Source organism: Ochotona curzoniae, unplaced genomic scaffold (genome assembly GCF_017591425.1).
Source record: "Ochotona curzoniae isolate NIBS_2020 unplaced genomic scaffold, NIBS_Ocur_1.0 scaffold_4683, whole genome shotgun sequence".
NCBI lineage: Eukaryota > Metazoa > Chordata > Mammalia > Lagomorpha > Ochotonidae > Ochotona > Ochotona curzoniae.
The window spans coordinates 29,162,079-29,187,362 of record NW_024467121.1 but is presented as its reverse complement, the minus strand read 5'-3'; the positions used below and the strand labels follow the sequence as shown (position 1 = coordinate 29,187,362).

The 25,284-nt window shown below is 39.0% G+C and overlaps 1 protein-coding gene across 4 annotated transcripts in view; it reads right to left on the bottom strand.

Annotated features, from left to right (window-relative positions):
- LYST (lysosomal trafficking regulator) overlaps window positions 1–25,284 on the bottom strand; it is a 173,266-nt gene that overhangs the window by 7,325 nt on the left and 140,657 nt on the right. For all 4 annotated transcript variants that reach the window (XR_005882511.1, XM_040968181.1, XM_040968182.1 and 1 more), the window contains 8 exons: window positions 24,305–24,445; window positions 20,812–21,029; window positions 17,038–17,268; window positions 12,650–12,839; window positions 9,871–10,007; window positions 5,851–5,949; window positions 2,385–2,524; window positions 2,013–2,110 (listed from right to left, as the gene is read on the bottom strand). Coding sequence is in view for 3 of the 4 variants with exons in the window: in XM_040968181.1 (XP_040824115.1) it covers window positions 2,013–2,110; window positions 2,385–2,524; window positions 5,851–5,949; window positions 9,871–10,007; window positions 12,650–12,839; window positions 17,038–17,268; window positions 20,812–21,029; window positions 24,305–24,445 (1,254 nt within the window). In the remaining variant the exon portion in view is untranslated. The remainder of the gene's footprint in view (window positions 1–2,012; window positions 2,111–2,384; window positions 2,525–5,850; window positions 5,950–9,870; window positions 10,008–12,649; window positions 12,840–17,037; window positions 17,269–20,811; window positions 21,030–24,304; window positions 24,446–25,284) is intronic.

The following is a 25,284-nucleotide window of genomic DNA, read 5'->3' as shown; positions in this document are numbered from 1 at the left end:
CTGGCGAGACAAAGAATTATCCATTAAGCCATTCACGTTGGACCACTCTTTTTCAATTTTTAAGACAACTTTAAAGTAGAAATGTACGGTTAGGTGTCTAGTACTTTGGGTGTCCTCATTCTCCATTACAGCGCCTGGAGCAAGTCTTGGTTTTACTTCCTATTCCAATTTCCTGCTAATGTGCCCTGGAGGAGATGACTCACTCACATCTTCCCTTTGTTGACTCACGCTATTGTGAGCACTCAGGGATTGAACCAACAGATGGGCGATCTTTCTCTTTCTTCTCTTTTCTCTTACCCCTGCTGGCTTCTCTCTGTATCTCTCCATATTTCAAATATATCTATATCTCCCACGTGGGTGGCAGTGCCCAGGAATTGGGGCCATCTTCTGGGAGCTGGATTTGAAGCAGAGTGTTTGGGGCTAACAGGTGCTCTGATATGGGATGCCAGCATTGGTGGCAATGCCTTAGTGCACTGTGCTGCCATCCCAGTACCGATGTCTTTTTTTCCCCAAATATTATTTTTATTTGAAAGGAAGAGTTATATAGAGAAAAGGAGAAATAGACAGACCTTCTATCTGCTGGTTGACGCCCCCAAATGGTCATAGTGGTTGAAGCTGGGCCCGTTTGTAACCAGGAGCCAGGATTCTCTTCTGGGGCTCCCATATGGATGCAGGGGCCCAAGGACTTAGGCTCACCTGCACAGCCTTTCCAGGTATTAGCAGGAAGCTGAATCAGAAGTGGAACTACTGGGAATTGAACCAGCACCAATATGGGATGCTGGCACTTCAGGCTGAGGCTCAGTATGCTACACCATGGGACTGAACCTGTTGTATCTTTTTTTTTTTTTTTAAATATGTACAAATGGAGAAAACCAACAAGCCAGTTTTCCAAAACAAAACAAAACAAAACAAAACATCAGAGACTCAACATTTAGTCATAAGGGTCCAAATCAATATGAATAATTAGGATAATTATCTCTCACCTATAAGAATAATTTTGGGGCCAACATTTTGGTACAGCTTGCTAAGCTGTTAATGTGACACCAGCATCCCACATGAAGACTAATTTGAGTTCTAGCTACTCCACTTCTGATCCAGCTCCCTACTATTTTGCATGAGAAAGTACTGGAAAATCCAACTACGCGGGAGACCTGGAAGAAGCTTCTGGTTCCTGGCTTCAGACTGGCATAGCTCCTGCCATTAGTGGCATTTGGGGTCTGAATGAATGGAAGGAGGATATCTCTCTGTTTTTTTCCCTCTTTCTCTTTCAAATAAACCTTGAAGAAAAAAGTGAGTGATTTTGAAATGATTAGTTCTTCATTCCTTGTTTCTGCTTTCATTGGCTTTTTTGGCCTGTAATGGCTACTCTGAAGGCTCAGCTAACGAGCATTTTCCTATGTCATAAGTGGGATGTTGTTCAATTCATGAATTTTAAATAAAAACCAATTATATAATTAAACTCAACTTGTTGACATATTGTCCTCTGGTAGGAGGGATGTAACGGTTAATGGATAATAGAGGCTAACAGAGCAGCAGGAGGAGGGGCTGCTGTGGAAGCCAGTGGCCAGTTGCCTATGACCTGCACTGAGGTGCCTGGATTCGTACCCAGCTCTGGTCCCTGACTCCAGTTTCCAAATTAGGTCCTGGGAGTCTGTGATGATGATTCAAATAATTGGGCTCCTGCCACCCACATGAAGACCTGACTCGTATTCCCAGGTTCTACTCCCCTCATCCCAAGGCCAGTGGGGGCGTCTGGGGAGTACACAAGCCATGTGAGCGCTTTCTGCCTTTCAAAGAAAAATTTAATTATGTAACAGTAGTGTGCTTAACTTATGTGTGACCAAATGTCATTTTACTACGTCAAAACTGAGGAACCTAATCTTGGACTTTTTTTTTTTTTAGTATTTTTAACATATGTGCATGCTATTATTGAACTGCCTAGATCTGGTTGGGACATAAGAGGCTCAGTTTAGGAGGCAAAAATTGGCTAGTCTGGCTGGGGACAAGCTCACCTGAGTCACACACCGTGGCAATGTCACCTGACGTTTCACTAGCAGACACAGCAGTGACTGGGCTTTTGTGTCCTGTGAGGCTTTGCACATAGCACAGTCTGAAAGGCAAAAGACATAAATTTGCATGTCATTATTAAGTATAACTATATTTTCCTATTTGTATAATTCTTTTACACTTATGGGTCTGTCAAACATGTTCTATACAATATTTTGATTTCACTTACATTACAAAGGCAATCTGACCTTTAAGTATATATTTCATGCTTAAAATGATTGCAATGTGAGGATATTATTCTGGCATATGTAAGAGTATCACATCTAATGAAAATCGAAATACAAAACTGGTTCTCAGGAGGAGACTTTCTGCTGTACCTGTTCAGATCCCATATGATGCAGGTTCCATCTCTGCTCACACTTATCATGATACTGTAGGGTTTACAAACAAACAGGCTAGTTATCTCTTCCGTGTGTCCATAGAGATGGATCTGGGTCTCCATTTCTAGCTCTGATGGCTGAAATTTAAAAATAGGTAGGGTATAAGACCAAACAAACAAAACCCCAAAAAACCAAAACACACAAAAAGTATACCAGTTACTAGGGGGAAAAAAAAGTGATGTTCTTCTCAAACATCATTTTTAACTTTATTCTGAACAACTCTCTTTAAAGCATAAAACTCATTAAGAATTAAAATGGTTTTCAATTGTCTATAATCTTTTCAACTTACATCTATTCTTCATTTTTCCTCTATCTTATCCAATATTTGTTCAAATGCACATGTATTTATATATTTTACAGCTAAATTACTGCCATATACTTTTTATTTTGTATTTTCACATTCTCCCATAGACATTTTCTAATTTTGATACTGTCTTTAAAATTATTTTTAATGATATTATAATAGTCTATGTAGTTAATATATCATAATTTACTGAGTATCCCTATTTGGTAGGCCACAAATTCTTCATACTTAGAAGTTTTGTTCTGGGTTTGGGGTTATGACATAGTTTGTTAAGCTGCTGTCTGTAGCAGCGGTATCCTGGCTGCTCCACTTCTGATCCAGCTTCCTATTAGTGTGTCTGGGACAAGCAATGGAGGATGGCCCACATGGCTGGGCTATTGCCTTAATACTTGTGCAATGCCTCTTCTGAATTATTTCTTTGGAGTACATTTTTAGGATTCAATTTGTGGATCATTGCATACTAATAATTTTGTAGTTCTTTACAGGATATTTTTTTGGAAGTGTCACACCAATTCATGATGCTACTGACAGATAAGTACTGATGTTACTAGTTCTTTTCAACAATTACGACTGACTTTAAATCAAGGTTGCTGTATTGGCACTCTGGCCAAGTTGTTTATGCTGCAGCTTGCAATGTCCCCATTCCAGACTGGTGTGCTGGTTTGGGTCTTGGCTATTTTGTTCCCCCTCCAGCTCCCTGGTAATGCACCTAAGAAGGCAGAAGATGCTCATGTATTTTAGTCTCTGCCACCCAGGATGGAGCTCCAGGTTCCTGGCTTCAGTTTGGCCCAGCCCTGGCTGTTATAGCTATCTGGCGGTGAGCCAGAAGATGAAAGAACTTTCTTTTTATGTCTCTCTCATTCTCTGTCCCTTTACCTTTCAAGTAAACACATATATAATAACTCTCTGGAAGAAAATAAACCAAAGGTTGCAAATTGAGGCTCTGAGGTCCACATTGGCTCAAAAAAGTTAGATGTTCTCACATATCTTGCAGTGACTGGTTTTCTTCTTTGGCTGTTTATTGTCATAAAGCATTTCAATATTCCCCCTTCATAAAATGTAGAAAAGTGAGACTGGTTATGGCACAATGGGTTACGCCACCACAAATTATGCTGCTGCCTACAACACTGGCATCACATATGAGTGCCTGGCCCTGGTGCTTCACTGCCAATCTAGCTCCCTGCTAATGTGACTACGGGAGACTCAGATGGAATTCCAGGTGCCCGGCTTTGGCTTAGCCCAGCCTTGGCCATGGTGTCCATCTGGGGAGTGAACCAGTGGATGGAAGGTATCTCTCTTTTTGTAACTCTGCCTTTCAAAGAAACAAAGAAGCCTTTTAAAATGCATAAAAGTAGAAATAATAAGTATAATGCAGAATCATGTAATGATCACTTATATATATTTTAATATTTAATATTTTATCTTTTAAATAAATAAAACAATTCCTGCACATTTTATGTATTGTTCTATATCCCATTTTCTCTAATTTGTCAGTTATTACACTTAAATTTGTATTTATATTGCCATGTAAATTTTTACACTTCATTATATTATCTCTAGCCATAAACAGTTTATATTTATGAACTTTATAGAGATAGTGTTATTCTGTAGATATAACTTTCATCTTGCCTTTTTTCACTATTGTCTCTGAAATGTGTGTGCTGATATATTAGGTATATCTTACCTATTTAAATTGTTAAAATTGTCCTACATATACATATATTTTCCCACCTTACCATACATAAAATTATCTGGTATTCCCCAAATTTCCATGCATTTGATTCCATGGTGTTACATAAGCTGTCTTTGCCCAAAATGTTCTTTCCTCTTTTTTCTACTTGAAAAAAAAGTCTTTAAGATCCATCTCGAGCCTGGCGCAGTAGCCTAGCAGCTAAAGTCCTTGCTTTGAACGTGCCGGCATCCCATATGGGTGCCTGTTCTAATCCTGGTGGCCCCGCTATAGATCCAGCTCCCTGCCTGTGGCCTGGGAAAGCAGCTGAGGATGGCCCAAAGCCTTGGGACCCTGTACCCACGTGGTAGACCCAGAAGTGGCTCTGGGCTCCTGGCTTTGGATTGGCTTAGCTCTGGCTGTTTCGGCCTCTTGGGGAGTGAATCAATGGAGAGATAATCTTCTTCTCTGTATATCTGATTTTCTAATAAAATAAATAAATCTTAAAAAAAAAAAGACCCATATCAAAGGTAACTATATAGGCTTCCTGGCAACTGGTTGGTCCATCTTTTGTGTTTTTTTTTTTAAAGCAAAACTATATCACAGAAATAATAATAATAATAATTACAAACAACCTTACAAAAATGAAAATGACTTCAATAGCAAAAAATTATTGGACTGAAAAGAGGTTAGGTGGACGGAGAAAAATATCTCCCATCTCCCCAAATGCTTATAACAGCCAGAGCTGGGCCAAACTGAATTTGGGAGCTAGAAAGTCCATTGGGTCTCCTATGTTAATTAATGGTTAAAATAAAGTCCCAGAGAAAATTCTAGATTAAAATGATGATTACTGAGTTAGTCCTTAAAGTTGCCATTTAACCTCGACTATAACACTGGCAGTTCATTCAAAGCCTATCTTTTTTTTTTTTTCCACTAGCCTATTTTACACATTAACAATCCTGGAAGTTCAATGAATGGTTTAAATTTTTTTCTTCTTGTGATAGAAATCCATACAGGACACTTAGGTTTTGCTGTTATTTGTGCAGGGCATGAGAAAGCTAAATACTATAGTTTCCATGTTTTGAAATTATACTGATAGTCTTGTGGTATACTTCCAAGCATTTAAGTTGATACCATGTGCACAAGCATGCATGTAAATGTCATGTAAAAGTTTAAATACAATACATGTAACTCAAAATACTGCCTCTGAAACAAAGATCAAAGAGATCTTTAATTATTTTCAAAATTTGTTCTTTTCAAAAATTTCAACCTAGTGTTACATATGTGACCTTCCATATTTTAGGAGCTGCTATGAGGGGAAAGATCAAAGTGCAAACATCGTAAGTTAATTTCACATAAAATAAAGTTTTTTTTCCCCCTTACTTACATGAAAATCCCATAGTACCTGCAGAGTTAAGCTCAGGACCTACCGTATTGCTGGTAAATCTGTTGGTATAGGCTGTGATAACACCACATCTGCTCCCGGTGAACAGCTGGCAACTGTCAGGCACCCAGGCACAACTAGTCACCTTTGAAAAAAGGCATATCAAATACCATCATGTTTTTGATGCCAAATATATACTCATAGTATATTATGTAACTGTGAATATTTTAAGGTTGTCTCCAAATTGAAATGCAGAATGTATACTCTATAACTGTATATTATCACACGTCTTTATTGCTTGTTAGAGATCTAACAAAAATGATCCAGAATTCATTAGAGCCAAGATTAGCAAGACGTATATGTATGTTTTACACATGTTACCTGATGATTGCGTTTTTCACCTTTCATGTTTTTAGTAGGGAAAGATGGTAAAATAAATGTAAGCATTGCTTCTGACAGTTCGAAACGTTGTTAAGTAGGAGACAAAAGAAAGTTAAACATGGAAGAAAATGCTAGGATTACCCCTTAGCACAAAATCGTTCCTGTTTAACCACACAGGCAACATTCAAAGTCAGCTTGGGTCTCCTTTTGGCATCAGCTGGGCTATGCTGAACTGTCCTTTTCCCCTCACACAACTCAGCCCCACTTTCACAGTTCACTAAGAAGGTTGAGGTCAGTAGCTGTGGACCTCTCCCCTCCATCCTCTCTACCTCAATGTATCTCTGAGACTTCTGAGAGAATGCCCCTGTTTTTCAGGTTAACATGACCTCGCTCCAAGCATCCTCAGAATGCCTGTCTTTGTCTCTTTCAGTTTCAAACTCTTTTTTCCTGCACATAACTAATGTGCTCAGGTGTCTATTACATTAGGAAAGTGTTTTTTGTCCAATTCTTATTCAATATACCACTGTTCCAAATATGCCCCTTTTCATTTTTCTCTTCAATCATTTTATTTGTAAGGGTTAATATTTAATTATATTTATTATTTCTTAGAAGTGTCGCAAAGAACAAGAAAGTGGAAACTGCATGGATTTTAAGATTTTCTTTTTACAAGAAAATAAGCTTACCTTTTTTATTCCATTTTCCCCATAAACTTAAAAAATACTAATTGGAAGACAGAAAGAGAAAAAAAAATGAGAGTCGTCATCCATTTGTGTGCTGCTCAAGTGCTTGCAATGGCTAATACTGGACTAGGGCCAGAGTTAGGAACCATTTCACGCTTGCTCTTGAACTGGAGGAAGTTAACCAGCACTGCTTCCCAGGATGTGCGTTTGCAGGAAGCCAGAATCAGGACCTGGAGCAAGCTATCCAATGTGGGGTGCAATCACCTTTAACTATTAAACATAAACTTTCCCTCCCTGTCACTCTTTCAAATAAAGAAATCTTGAAAGAAAAACAAACTGGCTAGTACTAGTCAGCTTACTGGACAGATCTAGTGTGAAGAAAGGTGTGACTTAGTGTGAGGACAAAGATGACCAAATGACTTTAGGTAAACTTTCCAAATCACTAATATATTTTTTCGTAGTAAAAAGACATGCACTTAGATTGCTTTTGCCAAGCAAATTGAGAATTTAGCCAACCCAAATGTTGAATAAAGGACGTAAACTATGTTTTTAACATGTCATTCAATTAGCACTGATGAAGATTTTATTTACCTTTCCCTACCTCTTTTTAAAATGAAAGTTCAAATGTTTATAAGTTTGCATTATTAATTGGGCAACGAGCTATATCCGATCATAAATTAGTTTGTTTTCATATATTTTGACAGGTAGAAAATAATTTATATCCAACTCCCATCATGCCCTTCCTTGTCTCCATGAGCCACAATTTGTAGCAATGCCAGAAAGCATACAGTAAGGACACGTATTGTAAAATAAAATGTTTTTGTGTTATCGTTTTCTTTGTAGATACATTCCAATTTAGCTATGCTAATAAGTTAACCATGACTTATGATTATAATTTATTTGTATTTGGATACATATTTCCATATATGTTTTGAGTAATATAGGCTTGTATGCTTCAAAACTGAAAAAAAAGACATTTTTATTAAAATCTCTGGTAAGACTGTTTTTCAATGTCCCTTCTTACTTCAGTTAGTTTATTTAAGTTGGATAACAAATGGTAATAGGTCTTCTTTTAGCTTTATACAAAGAAATCATTGTCCTCTTTGCATCTATTGTCAAAAATTCCCTCAGGACAGCTTATATTATTCCTAAAGAAACCAGAGGATGGCATACATTTTGGGACACTTGAACAGGCAATATGTGTGGCTTGGGTAACAGAAGCCAGGGGAAGGTAAGAGAATATCCTACTGGAGGAAGTCTAACAAAGCAAGCTGTGTGGGGCAGGGAAAACAGCGTGATGCTCAACTGACTAATTCTCCACCTGTAAGCGCCAGCATCTTAAACTGGCACTGGTTCATATCCTGGATGCTTCCTCTTCCTACTTACGGCCTGAGAAGGCAGTGGAGGACGGCCCAAAGTCTTGGGACCCTGTACTCATGTGGGACACCTGGAAGAAGCTCCTGGCTCCTGGCTTTGTATAAGCTCAGCTCTGGCCAAGGCAGCCATTTGGAGTGAACTCAGTGGAGAGAAGATCTTTCTCTCTCTCTTTCTCTCTGTAAAATCTGATCTCTCTTACCACTTAAAAATAAATAAGTATTTTAAAAAACCCAAACCAGCCAACCCAAGCATATAGTTTAGAGTTTGTGACATCTATGGAGGTACTGAACATTTACATGATGCTTAATAGCTCAGCCTTTTTTTTTTTCACAAACATTAGACATTCCTACAACAGTTTTCTTAAGAGAGTGGTGGGAATACTAGCACCCTGGTTTTAAAGAGAGAAACTCATGTTTAGAAAGGTTAAGGTATGCCCAAAAGCCATATAATTAGTGAATAACAAAGCCAAAAGCCTAACACAGGCCACAGGGTTTTTTAAGCCAAATGTTCTTACTACATCACAATGTCTGAACATCTGGCCCATTAAAAAATTCTGGTAAAAAACATGGCACTATAGCTACAGAAAATGACCTAGCAACAGAAGCAGGTGAACCTTGAAAAGAAAGGAATGCTGATTTTGTCCAACACTGTGCCTTTATTTGGTGCTGAGGAAGTAGGTAGCAAACAAATTTGGGATTACAGTCAGAAAATAGTAGTAAAGATATCTGAAAGCCCTGTAGACATGATCAGACATTAACTTCAGTTATTACAACCTAATGCTATCAATCTAAACTATTCATTTATTTTATTTGAAAGACAGTCACAGAGTTGGGCAGAGATTTTCTGTCTCTGGAGCACTTGCTTTTTTAAAAATTGTACACATTTTTTTCTTTTAAAGATTTATTTATTTTATTGGAAAGGCAGATGTACAGAGAAGAGGAAAGACAGAGAGGAAGATCTCACATTCAATGGTTCATTCCCCAAGTGGCCGCAACAGCTGGTGCTGTACCAATCCAAAGCCAGGAGCCAGGAACTTCTTTCCGGGTTTCCCACGTGGGTGCAGGGTCCCAAGGCTTTGGGCCATCCTCTACTGCTTTCCCAGGCCACAAGCAGGGAGCTGGTTGGGAAGTGGAGCTGCCGGGACTAGAACTGGTGCCCATATGGGATCCCGGTGCGTTCAAGGTGAGGACCTTAACCATTACACTATCATGCCAGGTCCTAATTGTACATATTTCATTCTTTATCATTATGTTTTTATTTTGACTTTTATGGGATAATTCCATTGAGTCTGGGATTTCCCACCTCTCCAACTGATTTTCCCCATATTATTACAATTGTATAGTCCTTCATAAGCAGTCCTAAGTCCATCAGTCTGTTGTTTAAGTGTGCCTCGACCAAAATGCCTACAACAACCACAGAAAGGCAGAGTTAAAGCCAAGAGCTTAGTACTCAACTCATGTCTTCATGAGCTACTTGAGCAGCAAGCTGGATTGGAAGCAGAGTAGCTAGGACTCAACCCAGGGACACTGATAAGAGAAATGGGCATTCCAAAGGAGGACTTAGCCATTGCACTACACACTTGTCCTTGGCTCTCTTGTTAAACATTTATATCACATAACATAGTTTACCTGGTATTGTTGTGAACTTTGTATAAAGTTTATTGGAGGCTCACTTTGCTTGCTCTTCAACCTCAGAATGTTATCAGCATAACCCCAACTCAGAATGGCTGACCACTGAATGTCAGTGCTGTTCATGCTTCTCACACCTCAAGGAGAAATAAAAGTATCAAATTGTCATCACTCAACTAAAATGGCAGTCAAAACCAAAAAAAAAAAAACACCCCAAAAATGGGCAACTTAAAGGTTGAAGTTTACATAGCATTTAGTACAAAGGAATCTTCTTACCTCTGAAATGGAACAATTTACATTAGCTTTAGCACTTTGGTGCTGAAAGAATTCCAAGGGTAGACTGATACTCATTTTCACTTCTGTTACAACTGGAACTTATTTAATTTAGAACTAAAACTTCTGGTAAGAACTTTTTATGGAAAGCAATAATAGCTAAGTTTATTCTGTTGACATTCAGAGACACATTTCCTTTAACAAATAAACATGAACTAGGTATTTGTTAAATAAATTTCTAGAAATCCAGTGCTGAACAGGAAAGGAACACTGCTGAAGTAGAAACAACACCTACTTTGAAAAAGAGATAACTTAATTCTGTCACCTGGACACCTAGGACTCTACATGGCAGACCTTTGTTCGAAGTTAGGTTCTTTCTATTTTCATTTTTTTAAACATTATATTATGCACTTTGGCATAAAGATCTGGGAAGTTTGACCCTTTCCAGGTTCTAATCTATTTTTTGGTAGGCTGAAAGCTGCTAAATACAACATGCATGCTGTAAAAGCTTCTGCTCTTTAGAACGCTTTAAAGCAACCTTTCACGGTTTAAGGAGTGGGAATGCACTCGATGCATTTTAGTGCCTCAGACTACCCAGCTGATGGGAAGTATAACAGACATTTCTTAAATCAATCAATAGCACGTAGCACGTGAAATATGTAATTCAGATAGTTTTGTTGAGCATAATGTCAAATACTGACATCAGTTCCCCAACAAACATTTTGAAATATACTTCTTAAGTATAAATTCTCCAAAATATAAAATGCTCAGGAGAAGAACTACATATAATGAGCCTTGAGGATTTCTCAAATTTACCGTGATGTTTGGCACGCAGCAGTCACTCAACAAACCACTTTTTCCATTTCTAGTATAGGAGACGCATCATCTCTCTTACAGTAAAAGAAATATCCACTGTAGTAAAAGAAATTTCTTTACCTATTAGAACAGTGGATCTTAGGAGTTTGCAAGAGCTTCTTTTTCAACATGTTTAAACCAGACTGGAGGCCCACAAATGCTACTGCAGTTTGTCTAAGGTGGAACCTAGGCAGGGATACTTTGAAAAAATTCACCTCAGACAATTCTGAGGCACTTTCAAATCTCAAACAGTTGATCTATACTGGGTTTGAGAATATTAAAATCTCTCAATATAGTTGTTTCATTGTATAATACATGTGTAACTACATAAAATTGCACAACACAGGTGTCCATATGGGTGGCAGGAACTCAGCTACTTCTCAGGGTTCACATTAGCAGAACGTTGGAATCAGGACAGAATCCAGAACTTAAGCCTAAGCACTTGGACACGGGATATGGGTATCCTGACTGGCATATGATGTAACTAAATCAAATGTCTACTCCTCTAATGTTTATAAAAGCAAATCATTCACATATTTTAAAGAATTTAAAAATTAGTAATAAATTCCTTATATTGCCTTGCAACAAATATATTAGGTAAGAATAAACCTATGATACCAAAATAATTGTGACTGAATATATTTATCCTAATTCATCAAAACATAAGATAAAATAGCATGCATTCCCTTTAATTTCTAGCTACAAAAACAAGTATTTATCTGATGACACAAATAAGAGGGAGCTTAGAGGAATGCTGACCCAGTCAGCACACCTGATTTCTATTAAGTGTTTCCCATGCATACTAGCACTCCTGTATTGAAGTGGGGAAGAGTATGCAGGTTCACAACATATGGAACTTTCCCTGACAAACACAATGCATAGAAGGTACTGTTAAACACTGACAGAGCTGCTTGCTCACGGCATCTGGTCCACACTTGGTTTTCAGGTAAATCGGCATCCAATCAGCCATGAACAAAGAAGTGCCATTACTTACTTATTTTAGTGACCATGGTCGATCCCTAGTAAGAAAGGAGCGTTCTTGTGTATTGAGTGAAATGATTAATTTGGAATATCTGAGGGATTAGTTAAGTGGCAAATGGTCCTAGCTTGCCAGTGTGTAGCTGACATTTAGAAACAGAAGAGGACACTACTGCACAGCAATATTTCGTTTTGCTCTCAGTGTGTGGGGAGTCAGAGAAAGATGGCCTTTCAGGCATGTATGCTTCTAAAGCCCGTTTTCAAGGCCATTCTACCTTCCTTGCTTAATGTGTTTAAACCCTGACTATATCATCTCAGGAACTAGGTTTGCTGGTCAAATACATCTGCCTATTCTAAGATTCAAGATCCTCAATGCGTATGTCCACTAATTTTATAATGTTTTCCTCCTCTGAGCAGAACCAGATATTTTTGTTTCCTTCAAATTCCTCACATTTTACATGGCACTATATTTTTTTTTTTTCAAAATGTGGTATGTTTTAACTTAGACTTTGCTCTAAATAACCAGAAATTTGAGCATAGATTTTTACTAAGGACTCAAAACATCTTAAAAACAAAACAAAACAAAACAAATCAAAACGCACAGATGACCTGGAAGCTTTCAAATTTCATGAAAGTGTTATCTGGAATTATTTTCAATATGTTTTTAGTTTACCTTGTTCCTTGCTGTACGTCATAAGAAGACAGAAATTCTGGGATAAACCACAGATTGCTCTGGTGGGCAGAGCCTGGAGGGAACCAAACCTTTCTCCATGGGGCTGGCTGAAGCAGATCACAGGTACCGGAGCACTTGGTGAACCTACATACTCCCCCCATTTCAAGCCTTTTATCCACGACAGAGGACTCTAGAACAAAGAAAGTAAAAAATGACGTCTTTTTAGAAAAGGCATTAATACTTTCAATTTAAACTTTAAACAAAGCATGTGAAAATACACATAAAGCTGAGGGTCAGAATTATTTTATATTTATTTCTCTAATGTCTACAAAAATAAGTGTTATTGTTTGATTTTTATTCTGTGGCTTTGACCTAGATTGTATAAAGATCTCTGGTTAATAATTCAAAATTCCTTGAAACATGAGCAGAGAAAAAGAAAAGCTTTACTAAACACATTTCTTTCAGGCTAGCTAAAATACCTACCATGGACTGTAATTGCATGCACATAACGCACTCTGAAATCAAGACCACATCAGCACAAAAGCGTTCACTGAACTAAAAGTTCCTGTAAGCCATGGAATACCTTTATGTGCCTGAACCAGAGTAGGCTGTCAGTGGATGTGGGAAGAATTAATAGAAAAGTGTTTAATTATGTTGCATGTTCAGAATACAGCAAGTAATGTTCCAGAAAACACTAGTAAGCACTAGAGAAAATAAGAGTCTACAATAAAGAAACAAGGAAGAGGCAGGGCTTGAACAACAGCAGGATTTAAACACAGAGAAGGGAGGGGGGTCTATAGAGAAATACCCATATGCCAGAGTTTCTCCCAAGGACTGGTGTTGTAGTGCTGTGGGTCTGGTTGATACTTGTGCTGATGGTACACCGTACTGCCACTGTGCATTGCTTTTCCTTACTTTTCTTTAAGATTTAATTATTTATTTGAAAGGTAGAGTGACAAAGAGAGATCTTCCATCTGCTGGTTCACTCCCCAAATGGCTGCAATGGCTGGTGTTGACCCAGGCTAAAGCCAGGAGCCAGAAACTCCATGTAGTTTTCCCATGTGGGTGGCAGGGGTCTAAGTAGTTGGAGCATCTCCTGCTGCTTTCCTAGGTCCATTTAGCACAGAGCTAGACTGGAAGCACAGCAGCCAGGACTCAGACAAGCACTGAGATGGGATGCTGGCATCACAGATGGCAGCTTAGCTGGCTGCACCATGATACCAATGTTCACTCTGCTTTCATGCTATTCCATTTTCTCTTTTGCACTGCTTTATTTTCTATTAATTCCTTCCCTATTAACTGATTTTTCCATTTTTTAAAAGATTTGTTTATTTTATTGGAAAGGCGGATGTACAGAGGGGAGGAGAGACAGAGAGGAAGATCTTCTGTCCAAAGATCACTCCCCAAGTGGCCACAACAGGAGGTGCTGTGCCAATCCGAAGCCAGGAACTTCTTTCCGGGTCTCCCACGCAGCTGCAGGGTCCCAAGGCTTTGAGCCATCCTCAACTGCTCTCCCAGGCCACAAGCGGGAGCTGGATGGGAAGTGGAGCTGCTGGATTAGAACCGGCGCCCATATGGGATCCCGGTGCGTTCAAAGAGAGGACTTTAGCTGTTAGGCTATCAGCTGGGCCCCTGATTTTCCTTCTTTTAGATATGTAAAGGTTTAGTTATTTTACTTTCTACTTTTCAGAGAAAAGCTACAAATGTAATAAAGACAAGATGGTAAGCATTTTTCCATCATTGCCATAGGGAAAAAAGTTTTCAAGATGTTTAGATACATTTTCTTATACCATTTTCCAAATTAATTTTAAAAAGAGGCATCAATGATCTACATATTATCTTTAAAAATGATCATGTCTTTTTAGAGGCTCTAAAAATTCCAACAGTCATTTAGGGACGCAGATTAACACACAGCTTTGAATCAGACAGCAGTGGTTTGGAAGGCAGTCTCTCCCAGAAAGCTGAAGAAGAGCCTGGGAAATGTTCTTATTCCCCAGGAAATCAGAGTAGTTCAGACCAAATATTCCGAAACAAGTCCTTTAAAAAAATCTTCATGGGCCCAGCACGGTAAGCCTAGCAGCTAAAGTCCTTTCCTTGTATGCACCAGGATCTCCTATCAGCACTGGTTCTAATCCTGGCAGCTGTGCTTCCCATCCAGCTCCCTGCTTGTGGCCTGGGAAAGCAGTCAAGGGCGGCCCAAAGCTTTGGGACCCTGCATCTTCGTGGGAGACCCAGAAGATGATGCAGACTACTGGCTTTTTATTGGCTCAGCTCGGGCTGTTGCAGCTGCTTGGGGAGTGAATCAATGGATGGAAGATCTTTCTTTCTGTCTCTCTTCCTCTCTGTATATCTGACTTTGCAACAAAAATAAATAAATCTTTAAAAATAAATAAATCTTCAGTTTATCAGTGGTAAGGCTGAGAAAAACATATAGACAAAGCTCCAGTTAAGACTTATCATTCATAATCTATTGTCAGAAAATGTGTTACATGAACTGAAGTTTAAGCTAATAGATTTATGACAACTGTTTTATACCACAGAAGTTTACAAAAGAAGAGTGCTTTGTTCACATGCTTTTCATATGCCTCGGATTGATTTTAATTTCAACAATACACTGAAACTCACAGAAGCACAAGAAGATCATCAAATCACCACCTTGTGACCGAGTACTGCCACTCAACTTGACCCCCTGTTTTCATATTTCTAGTAGATAACATGAGAGGGCCTAAGGATACAAACAGCAGTACCATGTGGGAGGCTTCATGGTGGTTCAAATAAAGAGAAATAGCACTGTAAATGTCAATGCATATCATAGAGAAGTATAGGCATGCTAAACTTTAAAGAACTAGAAAAGTCATTAAGCAATACTGAGTGTCCGTTATGTCAGGCACCGTCCTAAGAGCTGGGGTCATAGTGATAGACAAGAAGTTCATTTCCCTATGGAATTACATTCTAGGTAGGATGGGAGACACAAATAAATAAATCTATACACAGCTTGTCAAGTGCCGAAAGTGCTATGAGGCAAAACAAAGACAGAAGAGGGTATTACTAGCTGCTGCTTTAGACATGGAGGTTAAGAAAGACTCGGAGACACTGATAGTTGAGTAGAGATGTAAGTCAAATGCCCAAACAAACTGGGGAAATTATCTGGGGATAGGCATTCCAGGTGGAAAGGACAGTCAGTGTGAAGTTCCTGTGGTAGAAACACATTCTCACTGTGAGCAGACCAACTGCTTTGATCCTCAATATAGCCCACTTTAAAATAGTTCAGCACCAAAAAGCCTAATAATGAATTAAATGGTACTGCAGGGTTTGAACTGTTGAATTATTCTGACATGATAAAAATATTGGTTTATACTTAAAAATAAAAGACCCTGGTAATGAGCATGGCTAAGATGATTTGGGAGGCTTCAAAAACATACGTGTGTGCACACACACAAAACAATTTTCTACGACAATGTGTAACATTAGCGGTTTAGTTTTAGCAAAATAACACTTAAGATTAACAATATTCTAAAATTAAATTTCACTGGTTAGATTTTGCCTGTACTCAATGTTCAAGTTTGACACATATAAGCTAAGAACAATCAAAATGTACATCTAGTTTTCTCATATATTTGAGAATCGCTAGAAGAAAAAAAATGCCCAAATAATGTCTTTGACAACCCTTTTCTCATAAAATCAAGTAATTACAGTTTGAGATACAGCATTTTTTCAATCTTTCAAGACCCTCTGCTTTTCCATGACTCCCTTCTGCAAACTTTAGAAATTCACATCTACCCATCTAATCCCTCCTTAGAATGAAGAATTTAGTGGGAGATTAAAATTGTCTTTATTTCTAAGGCTTGCATGCTTTATCTATTTCAAAGTAAAAGTTATGCCTACTTCCTAATTAGAAGCAATGCCTTTTATCATTATAGTCTAGGGAGGCCAAAGGAATACATAAATTTCCCCCTTAGGTATAAAGTGAACTGTTCATACATCTGGTAAGAGCTTTTGGTTAAAGATGACGACACTGGCATACCCACACTCTGACTGTACTCCTGAGGGTTCCTCTCCTCTGGATGCAAAATCCTATCACATCTCTGTCTTGGGAGGCTTGTCCTTGTGCTAACCCTTCTCTCTGCACCCTTAGAGAAACGTCTATCTGACACGGTCAACCGTTTTTCCCTCTGTGCTCCCCAGAGCACTGTGTTCATGTCAGTGACACTGCATTCACAACACAGGCAGCTGTTGGAGCTGCTTGCACCTGTGCTGTACTGGCTAATGCACATCTTTAGGTTGGGAACATGTGATTCACTTCTGTGTCCCTAGGACCTAGAGGAGGGCCTGGCACTGCAAGAATCTGATCAGGTTTTGCCAACTCTACTGAAATCCAGATGACATACCGGGTAAGTAATTTCTTTGACTTGTTCTCGAGTCTCCCTGAAAGCAAACTGCACTAACAATCCCACAGCAGCTGGGAGTTCTCCTTCAATGTTGAGTTTTGTTCCAGGTCTGTTTGCGTGGGCTGTGTGGAAGAGCTGACGAGGAGTCTGCCCATAGGTTTTTATCATGGTTTCTAGTGCGCGTCTCTGAACTGGATCTTCAACTGCTGAGACATCCATTCCAAAATACGTCTGCAGCGTGAAAGAACAGCAGAAATGTAGTATAAGGCAAGACCTGTCAACACCACTCAAACGAAAGGTAAAAATTAATTTAAGCAATGGTTTATTACTTTTCTCTATTTCAAATGGAAATAATTCTAAATGCTTTTGATTTCAGGTTTACAATCTCTAATGTTTCCACCGAGGTAAAAACAGAAGTGATCAATGACTCAGAATGGGTAAACAAAAATAATATATCCTGACTGGTGCTAATTAGACATGCTTGCAGAATTTTTTTTTTAATTTAAGACTTGAAAATATAAGACTATGTGTAACACTAAACTACTGAAGTTGTTTAACATTATATATAAAAATCGAGCTGGTTGGCAGTAAAGACAGTATCATTTAGGTGCTAATGAAAATTGCAATCCAAAAGAATAGCAACAAAACATAAGTTCTTTAATATAAAGTACCAGGAATCAATTACATATTATAAATAAGCTTATCTAAGCCACTTGTAATGCTACTCAACTTAATGTACCTGAGAAATCAAATGAAAATTAATTAGATTAGTATAGTCCTATACCCAGAGCTCTTTTTAAATTTATTTAAAAATAGTGGTTTTTGGGCCCAGCACGGTGGCGCAGTGGTTAAGGTCCTCGCCTTGCACGCCCGGGATCCCATATGGGCGCCGGTTCTACCCCGGCAGCCCCGCTTCCCTTCCAGCTCCCTGCCTGTGGCCTGGGAAAGCAGTTAAGGACGGCCCAAGGCTTTGGGAACCTGCACCCGCGTGGGAGACCTGGAAGAGGCTCCTGGCTTTGGATCGGCATAGTATCGGCCCGTTGCGTTCACTTGGGGAGTGAATCATCGGACGGAAGATCTTCCTCTCTGTCTCTCCTCTCTGTATATCTGCCTTTCCAATAAAAAATAATAAAAATAAATCTTTTTTAAAAAAAAAAATAGTGGTTTTTGGGCCCAGCACGGTGGCGCAGTGGGTAAGGTCCTCACCTTGCACGCCCGGGATCCCATATGGGCGCCGGTTCTACCCCGGCAGCCCCGCTTCCCTTCCAGCTCCCTGCCTGTGGCCCAGGAAAGCAGTCGCAGTCGAGGACGGCCCAAGGCTTTGGGACCCTGCACCTGCGTGGGAGAACTGGTGGAAGAGGCTCCTGGCTTTGGATCGGCATAGTATCGGCCCGTTGCGTTCACTTGGGGAGTGAATCATCGGACGGAAGATCTTCCTCTCTGTCTCTCCTCTCTGTATATCCACCTTTCCAATAAAAACATAATAATAATAAATCTTTTAAAAAAAATAGTGGTTCTTTATATTTTGAGGTATTGATTCCTAAGTGAACATGTGTGTTAGTGGATGATGAATTAAGATCAAAAGGCATTTCTACTGCCTTAAAATTATTTAGTTATTTATTTGAAAAGCAGAGTTACAGAGACAAAGAAAAAAAGACAGAGATGCTGAGGGGGAAGAGAGAGAGAGATCTTTGATCCACTGACTCACTCCTCAAATGGCCTCAATAGCCAGAGGTGTGCCAACCCAAAGCTAGCAGCTTTGAATTCCATCAGGGCATCCCACATGGGTGCAGGAGCCCAGGCACGTGGGCCTCTTCGATTGCTTTCCATCGTGCAGGGAGCTGGATCAGAAGTGAAACATCAGGTACTAAAACCATGTGGAACGCAAAACACTCCAGGCAGTGGCTTAATCCCCTGTGCCACACTACCAGTATATTTTTAGCTCTAACTATAACTGTTTTGTCTTGCTTTACAGAGAAAATTATAGTTGGGAGTGAGCAGTCAGAGATCAATCTGATTTTAAAGTTAAGAAAACAGTGGATTACCAACTAATATGTTTTTGAGTCACTACTAGGCGGTGCAAGGAAATGTCCTCGTGCAACTCCCTGCGGCACGTCCTTCCTGAGCCTCATTGAGATTCCCATCCCACGTGTAGGTAGGCCCATCTACCCTCATTCCTCAATTTACTGCCATCCCAACACAGAGCCTAGCAAAAATAAATATTTCCTGAAGAGACAAGACTTTATGAAAATATTTATTTTCATAAGAAAGATCAGATTTTACAGACAGAAGAAAAGACAGAGAGATAAAGATCATCTATCTGCTGGTGTACTCCCCAAGTGGCTACCATGGCCAGAGCTGAGCCATCCGAAGCCAGAAGCCAGGAGCCTCTTCCAGGTCTCCTACATGGGTGCAGGGTCCCAAGCTTTTGGGCCATCATCCATTGCTTTCCCAGGCCACAAGCAGGGAGCTGAATGGTGAAGTGGAACGGCAAAGACATGAACCAGAGCCAATATGGGATCCCAGAACTTGCAGGTGAGGATTTAGCCATTAAGCCATCATGCTGGGCCCAAGATAAGATTTAAAAAAAATTTAAAGTATAACAATTCTACTTCTAGTTTATCATCACAAGGAAATTAAGATGTAGATTGAGAAACAAACTTGGGGATATTAATTTTAGGAGTAATCAGAGCCTATCTATCTCTCATAAGAGAAGGCTATGTAAAGATGTTATCAAATAGTCATGGTATGAATTAATAGGTAGCTACTACATCACATAGGATGATATCTAATGACTTGAATAAATGTAACACAGTACTGTTCAGAGGGAGGAAAAGGCTGCTGAATGGTATTATCATGTAAGTGGAATGTTATATATATATATGTATTTGTGTACACACACACACTAAAACATAGCTTTCTCATCGGCTGGTCTACCGAAGTCTTTTTAAAATTTCTTTTGTTAATCTATGTATGTTGTCCCATCAGGTATAAATACTATTTCTGTAAGATGGAAAGATGTATTTTTAAAATAGGACATGCATGCAAGCAAGGTAGTGTGTAGAAAATGTTAAATGATAAGCTTGTCTCTTCTCCCTAGAAAGACTTGCTTTCAAAGCAGACTCTTGGCTGGTGTCTGGCAGCCTAGGTTGCAGGAATCTTGCTACTCCCCGTCAGGCCTGGCTCACTATGCCTAAACTGTCTGTACAAGCGATGCGGTTTATGCTGAACATATGCTTTCTTTCTGGGAGTCTGGAATCTCAATATGTGTGAGCCATGTGGTACCTACAGGATCAGCCACAATAAAGCAGTAGGCACTGAATCACCAACAAGCTTCCCTGGTAGACATTTCACATGTTGTCACAACTCATTGCTGGAAGAAATGTGTTCTTTGGTACTCAGCAGGGAACATTTTAGAAGTTTATGCCTGATTTGCCCTAGAATTTGCCTCCTGCTTTTTCCCTTGGCCAGTTTTCCCATGTGTCCTTCACTATAATAAATTTGGTTCTAAGTATTACCATATGCCAAGTCCTTAAGACTACCTGGTGAATCATCACACCTTTTGGTGGCATTGGGGATCCCTGCCACAGATAGCTCCCCACTCAGTTTTAAAGAGAAGAAATGCAAAACCTGAATTATCATTAGTAGCAGTAGTAAGAGGTTAGTACTATTGCCAATTCTCTTTGATGACATAGGTTTTTTCAAAGCAGCTAACCTTAAAATATTCAGGTCCTTTCTTATATAAACAGAAATAATTTGCAAAGAGTCACTTACAGCAGGATGGAAAACATTGATGGCTTGGACAGAAGCTTTCCCCTTTTGTTTATACCCAAACACCAAGTCAATCCACTGACAGATGTTCTGGGACACATAGTCAGACTCCAGAGCCTGCCGATGGATGAGGATAAAAAGACGAGGGTCGTTCCGTGCCCAAGGGGGCAGGTTGACATGATTCACTCGTTCACCATTCTGACGCACACCAAAATCAAAACCTGAAAAAGAAAATTAATATGAATATTTAACACTCTCAAAATGTTTCATTCAGACCACAGAGCAGGCCTGAAATAGCTGTGTACTACCACCAGAAAAGAAGAATCCAAGAGGGTTTACACTTTCAAATAATAGGATAACACAGGGATAAATACTAACCCTAATTACATTTCACACCATATATATACATACATATATACAATTTATAAGATGAAGACAAGTTGTACAGTATTGCCCACTAATTCCAATATTCCCACTAATAATTTCTTCAAATGCAATAGTGCTTAAATATCAATTCAATTGTAAACTTGATTAATATCAACATGTAAGCAAGTCTAAGCATTTCTGGATCACTTATGTGACATTTGAATGTTGTTACATTTAATACACAGTAGTATTTTGCAATTAAAAAAAAACTAGAGGCTGACATTGTGACATAGCGAGTAAAACTGCTGAAGCCAGAGTCCCATATGAGCATGAACTGGTTTGTTTCCAGCTTTTCACATTAAATCTAGCTCCTTGCTAATGGCCTAAGAAAAGCAGTAGAAACAAGCCTAAGTATTCAGGCTACTGCCACCCCTGACAGAGACCCAGATGACCAAGATGAAGCTCCTGGCTTTGTCTTGGCCTACTGCTGGCTGTTGCTCTCTCAGTAACCCTGAATTTCAAAATAAATAAATCTTTAAAAGGTATGATTAATACACTCTTAGAATGAACTGCCATACTCTACTAATTTTATGGTAAATCTATGGGTCTGATTTCATTTTTACTAAGCATTCCTGTAAGTCACAAAATTATTCCAGCAAAATTATTCTTGTCATGTAAACATGCTGATATCTGTTTCACCGGTTTCCTAACATTAAAAAAAATGAACAAAACGGTCTTGGCACAGGCATCTGGTGCCATTAAGATGCTGCTTTAGATATCCACACCCAACATTCTTTTCTATTTATTTATTTAAAATAAAATTTTTATAATGAACATATGGTTGATCAAGGTGGGAAGGATCAAGGTTTGGGAAAAATTGAGTGAACTCATTGCTTCCAAATTTGCTATTTCTTCTTGTTGTTTCAGGGGGAAGGGGAGAGACAAAGGGGGAAACCACTCATGACTTTCTATATGTCCCAGTTCCCAGGGATGAGGAACCGCCACCTCATATCAACCCAGAGTCTCAATGTGTATGTATTCTGAGGGTTCCGCCCATGTGGCTTGGATAGTTCTGAAATGCTGCCAATTTCACCCATCCGAGGATGACATCATCCTCCCAATGTCTATTGGCTGTCATTGTTTGTTTAGGCACACCCCACATTTTTGTGCCTGGGTTCTCAAAGCCTCACTCTACTCTTGATTTTAGTTTCTTGCTAATGTGCACCCTGAGGGGCAGCAGGTAATGGCTTAAGCACGTGCATCCCCGAGATCCTTATGGTAGACAGAGTTGAGCTGCCAGCTTTGGCTTTGGGATGCACTATAGCTTGCCAGGCATTTGGGAGAAATCTCTGTCCTGTCTCTCAAAGAACAGCAACAAAACCAACAGGAAAAATAAAAGATTGTTCTGTGAGAAATATTTTCGAACAGATTTTTTTTTTGGAGTTACAGTTTATGGTCAGAAAAGCAGAACACCATAAAGAATACAAATATTAAAAGATTTAAAAAATATTAAATTTTGTAAAACTGAAGTTGCTGTCTACATCTTGATCTTGTGAAAACAGAAGGATCTTCACAAATTGTGAGTATTTTGAACTGATAATGATGCAAAATACAAGTATTTATGTAAGGCTCCTGTGAGGTGGGAAAAAGGCATTTGAGCAAGCTCAGCAGTCACACTACAGAGCAGCTGCAGAGCTGGTTTAGGAAGAAATGGCTGAGCATCTGCAGAATTCCCCTGTGTATACACAGGTGGAAAGCAGCAGTGGGAATTTTATTACTTAACAACAGTGAATAAAGGATGGGTGCTGGGGCAGCAGGGTAGGGCACCACTTGGGACACCTGCTTCCCCCCCCCCACTCCCAACCCCACCCCACAGAGTGCCTGATTCAAGTCCTTGATGTTCAATTTCTGATCTTAAATACTTGCACTCCCATCCTGATGGGGTTCTAACTTTTAACTTTGGCCTGATCCAATTCTGGGTGTTGCAGGTATTTGGGGAGTGAATCAGTGGGCAGAAGGCATCTCATGCTAAATTTCTCTGTCACTCTGCATTTCAAATAAATAAACATTCAAAAGAGCGGCGAATGAGACATTAAAAGGTTGGGCCAAGGAGGGACTAGGCAGCAGGAGACCCAACAAACTTAATTATCCCCAACTTTCTAGTTTCCTGAGGGCACATCATAGATGCAGACTTTCATCCAGAGCAGGTGTCTGAGTTACAGTGAGAGATGTGCAGGAATGCCAGTAGAAAACGACACAATGTGCATTACAGAAAATTGCAGTTTTCAAAAGTAGCTGCAAATATTTCCTGACCAGCATGCTTTTCCAGAACCTTGTTACTCTCTTATTAAACTGTAAAGTCTATTTTCCCCAGCATGAATCTGGGAAGGTACTTGGGAATGGCTTAATAGATAAACTGCAGTGGAAGTGATGCTGCATGACTGTCAAGGTCAGGTTTGAAACTTCAGTTCTGGGACTCTGAGTTGCCAGGTAGGATATCCAAGGTTATGTTTCTGGGAGGAAGCCCAATCTACTAGTCCACATGGGAAAGCATTAACAGTACGTGAAAAGGAAGAGACATTCGCCAGCTACTAACTGTTCTGTCCTATTTTAGCTATTTTAGCCCTCCTTCCACCTCCAATAAATGTGAATGCAACCTCATAAAAGAGAGAGAGAGAGATAGTGATAGAGTGAGAGACAGTGATAGAGAGGGAGAGAGAGAAAGGTATCTTCCATCTGCTGGTTTACTTCCCAGATGGTCTTAATGGATAGAGTGGGCCAGGTCAAAGCCAGGAACCAGGAGCTTTTTCTGGGTCTCCAAGCACTTGGGTCATCTGCTGCTTTTCCCAGACCATTAGTAGGACTTGGATTGGAAGAGGAACAGCTGGACACCATGCTACCACATTGGCTCCAACTACATGCATTTTTAGTTTTTTTTTTTTTTTTACAAATGCACTTATTTTTATAAAATACTTAAAATCACTTGGAGACAGAGCTATATACTTCATAAAGAAATTTCTCTTATTTGGAAACTCAAGGTTTAGAACTTAACAAACTGTCTTTATTTTGGAAAATTATAAAACAATGACAAACTCTCACAAATGGCATTATAAATGATTTACTGGTATACCTTCACGGTTAACTAGGAACTCTGGAAGATAGAAAAACTCTGGGATAAGTTCCTTCACATCAGTCATGGATTCAAAAGATGAAAGGCGCCAAGTCGTATTTGTAGAATGAAAAGTTCTGTCTGGAATGTCAAAACTTTGATCTACGAAGAAATATAAATAATATAATTAAAACACAAAGAGCTAATTCCATTTTAAAACTTCAGGAACATTAAAATATTATTCATTTCTTTGTCCATAGCCTATGTACTCATATTCATGAAAATATTTCTACAAATAAATTCAGATGTTACTACATTATATTTTTATCTATACACTTTCATAGTACAAATAGCTAAATGAACCACTTATTTGTTTAATTGATGAGAATCTAGTATTTAAGTAGAATGAAGGTACCATAAAACCAAAGGCCTGTGGGGTCACTCACATCTAGCACATAATGAGCAACAAATAATGATTTATAAATTGAGTTAATAAATAAACAATGAAGGAAAACAAAAAAATTTAGTAGGTAAACAGTTTTTTCCCCTGTCAGGAATCAAAATTATCCTTTCAAATCTAATTGCTAAGACTATGTTTTTCTCCTTTTTTTTTTTTTTTTTCTTATTTTTCTAGGGGGCAGACACAAGGCTTCTGAGACATTAACCAAAGAACAAAATGGTATTTCCTATGAGTGAAAATGAAGCTAACATAGTAACTTTCTGTTAAATTTTTTTTCAATGTAGACAATAAATAGCAAAGACTGAATTTGAATATCTTTTACTGTCAACAGTTTTCAGCCGAAGGGTAAGTCTAGAATATTAAATAATATCCAAAAGCCAGTCTTTGGAAATACTAGCAGTACAGACCTTTCTTGAGAACTACGTTATACTGTCTAAAATTCTTATGCACTTGTTAAAATTGGGCCTCATCTTTTCCTGTGGAGACTGTCACAAACTAACTCCAGCAACAAGCCAAGCACAGCTTCAAACAAGATACACTA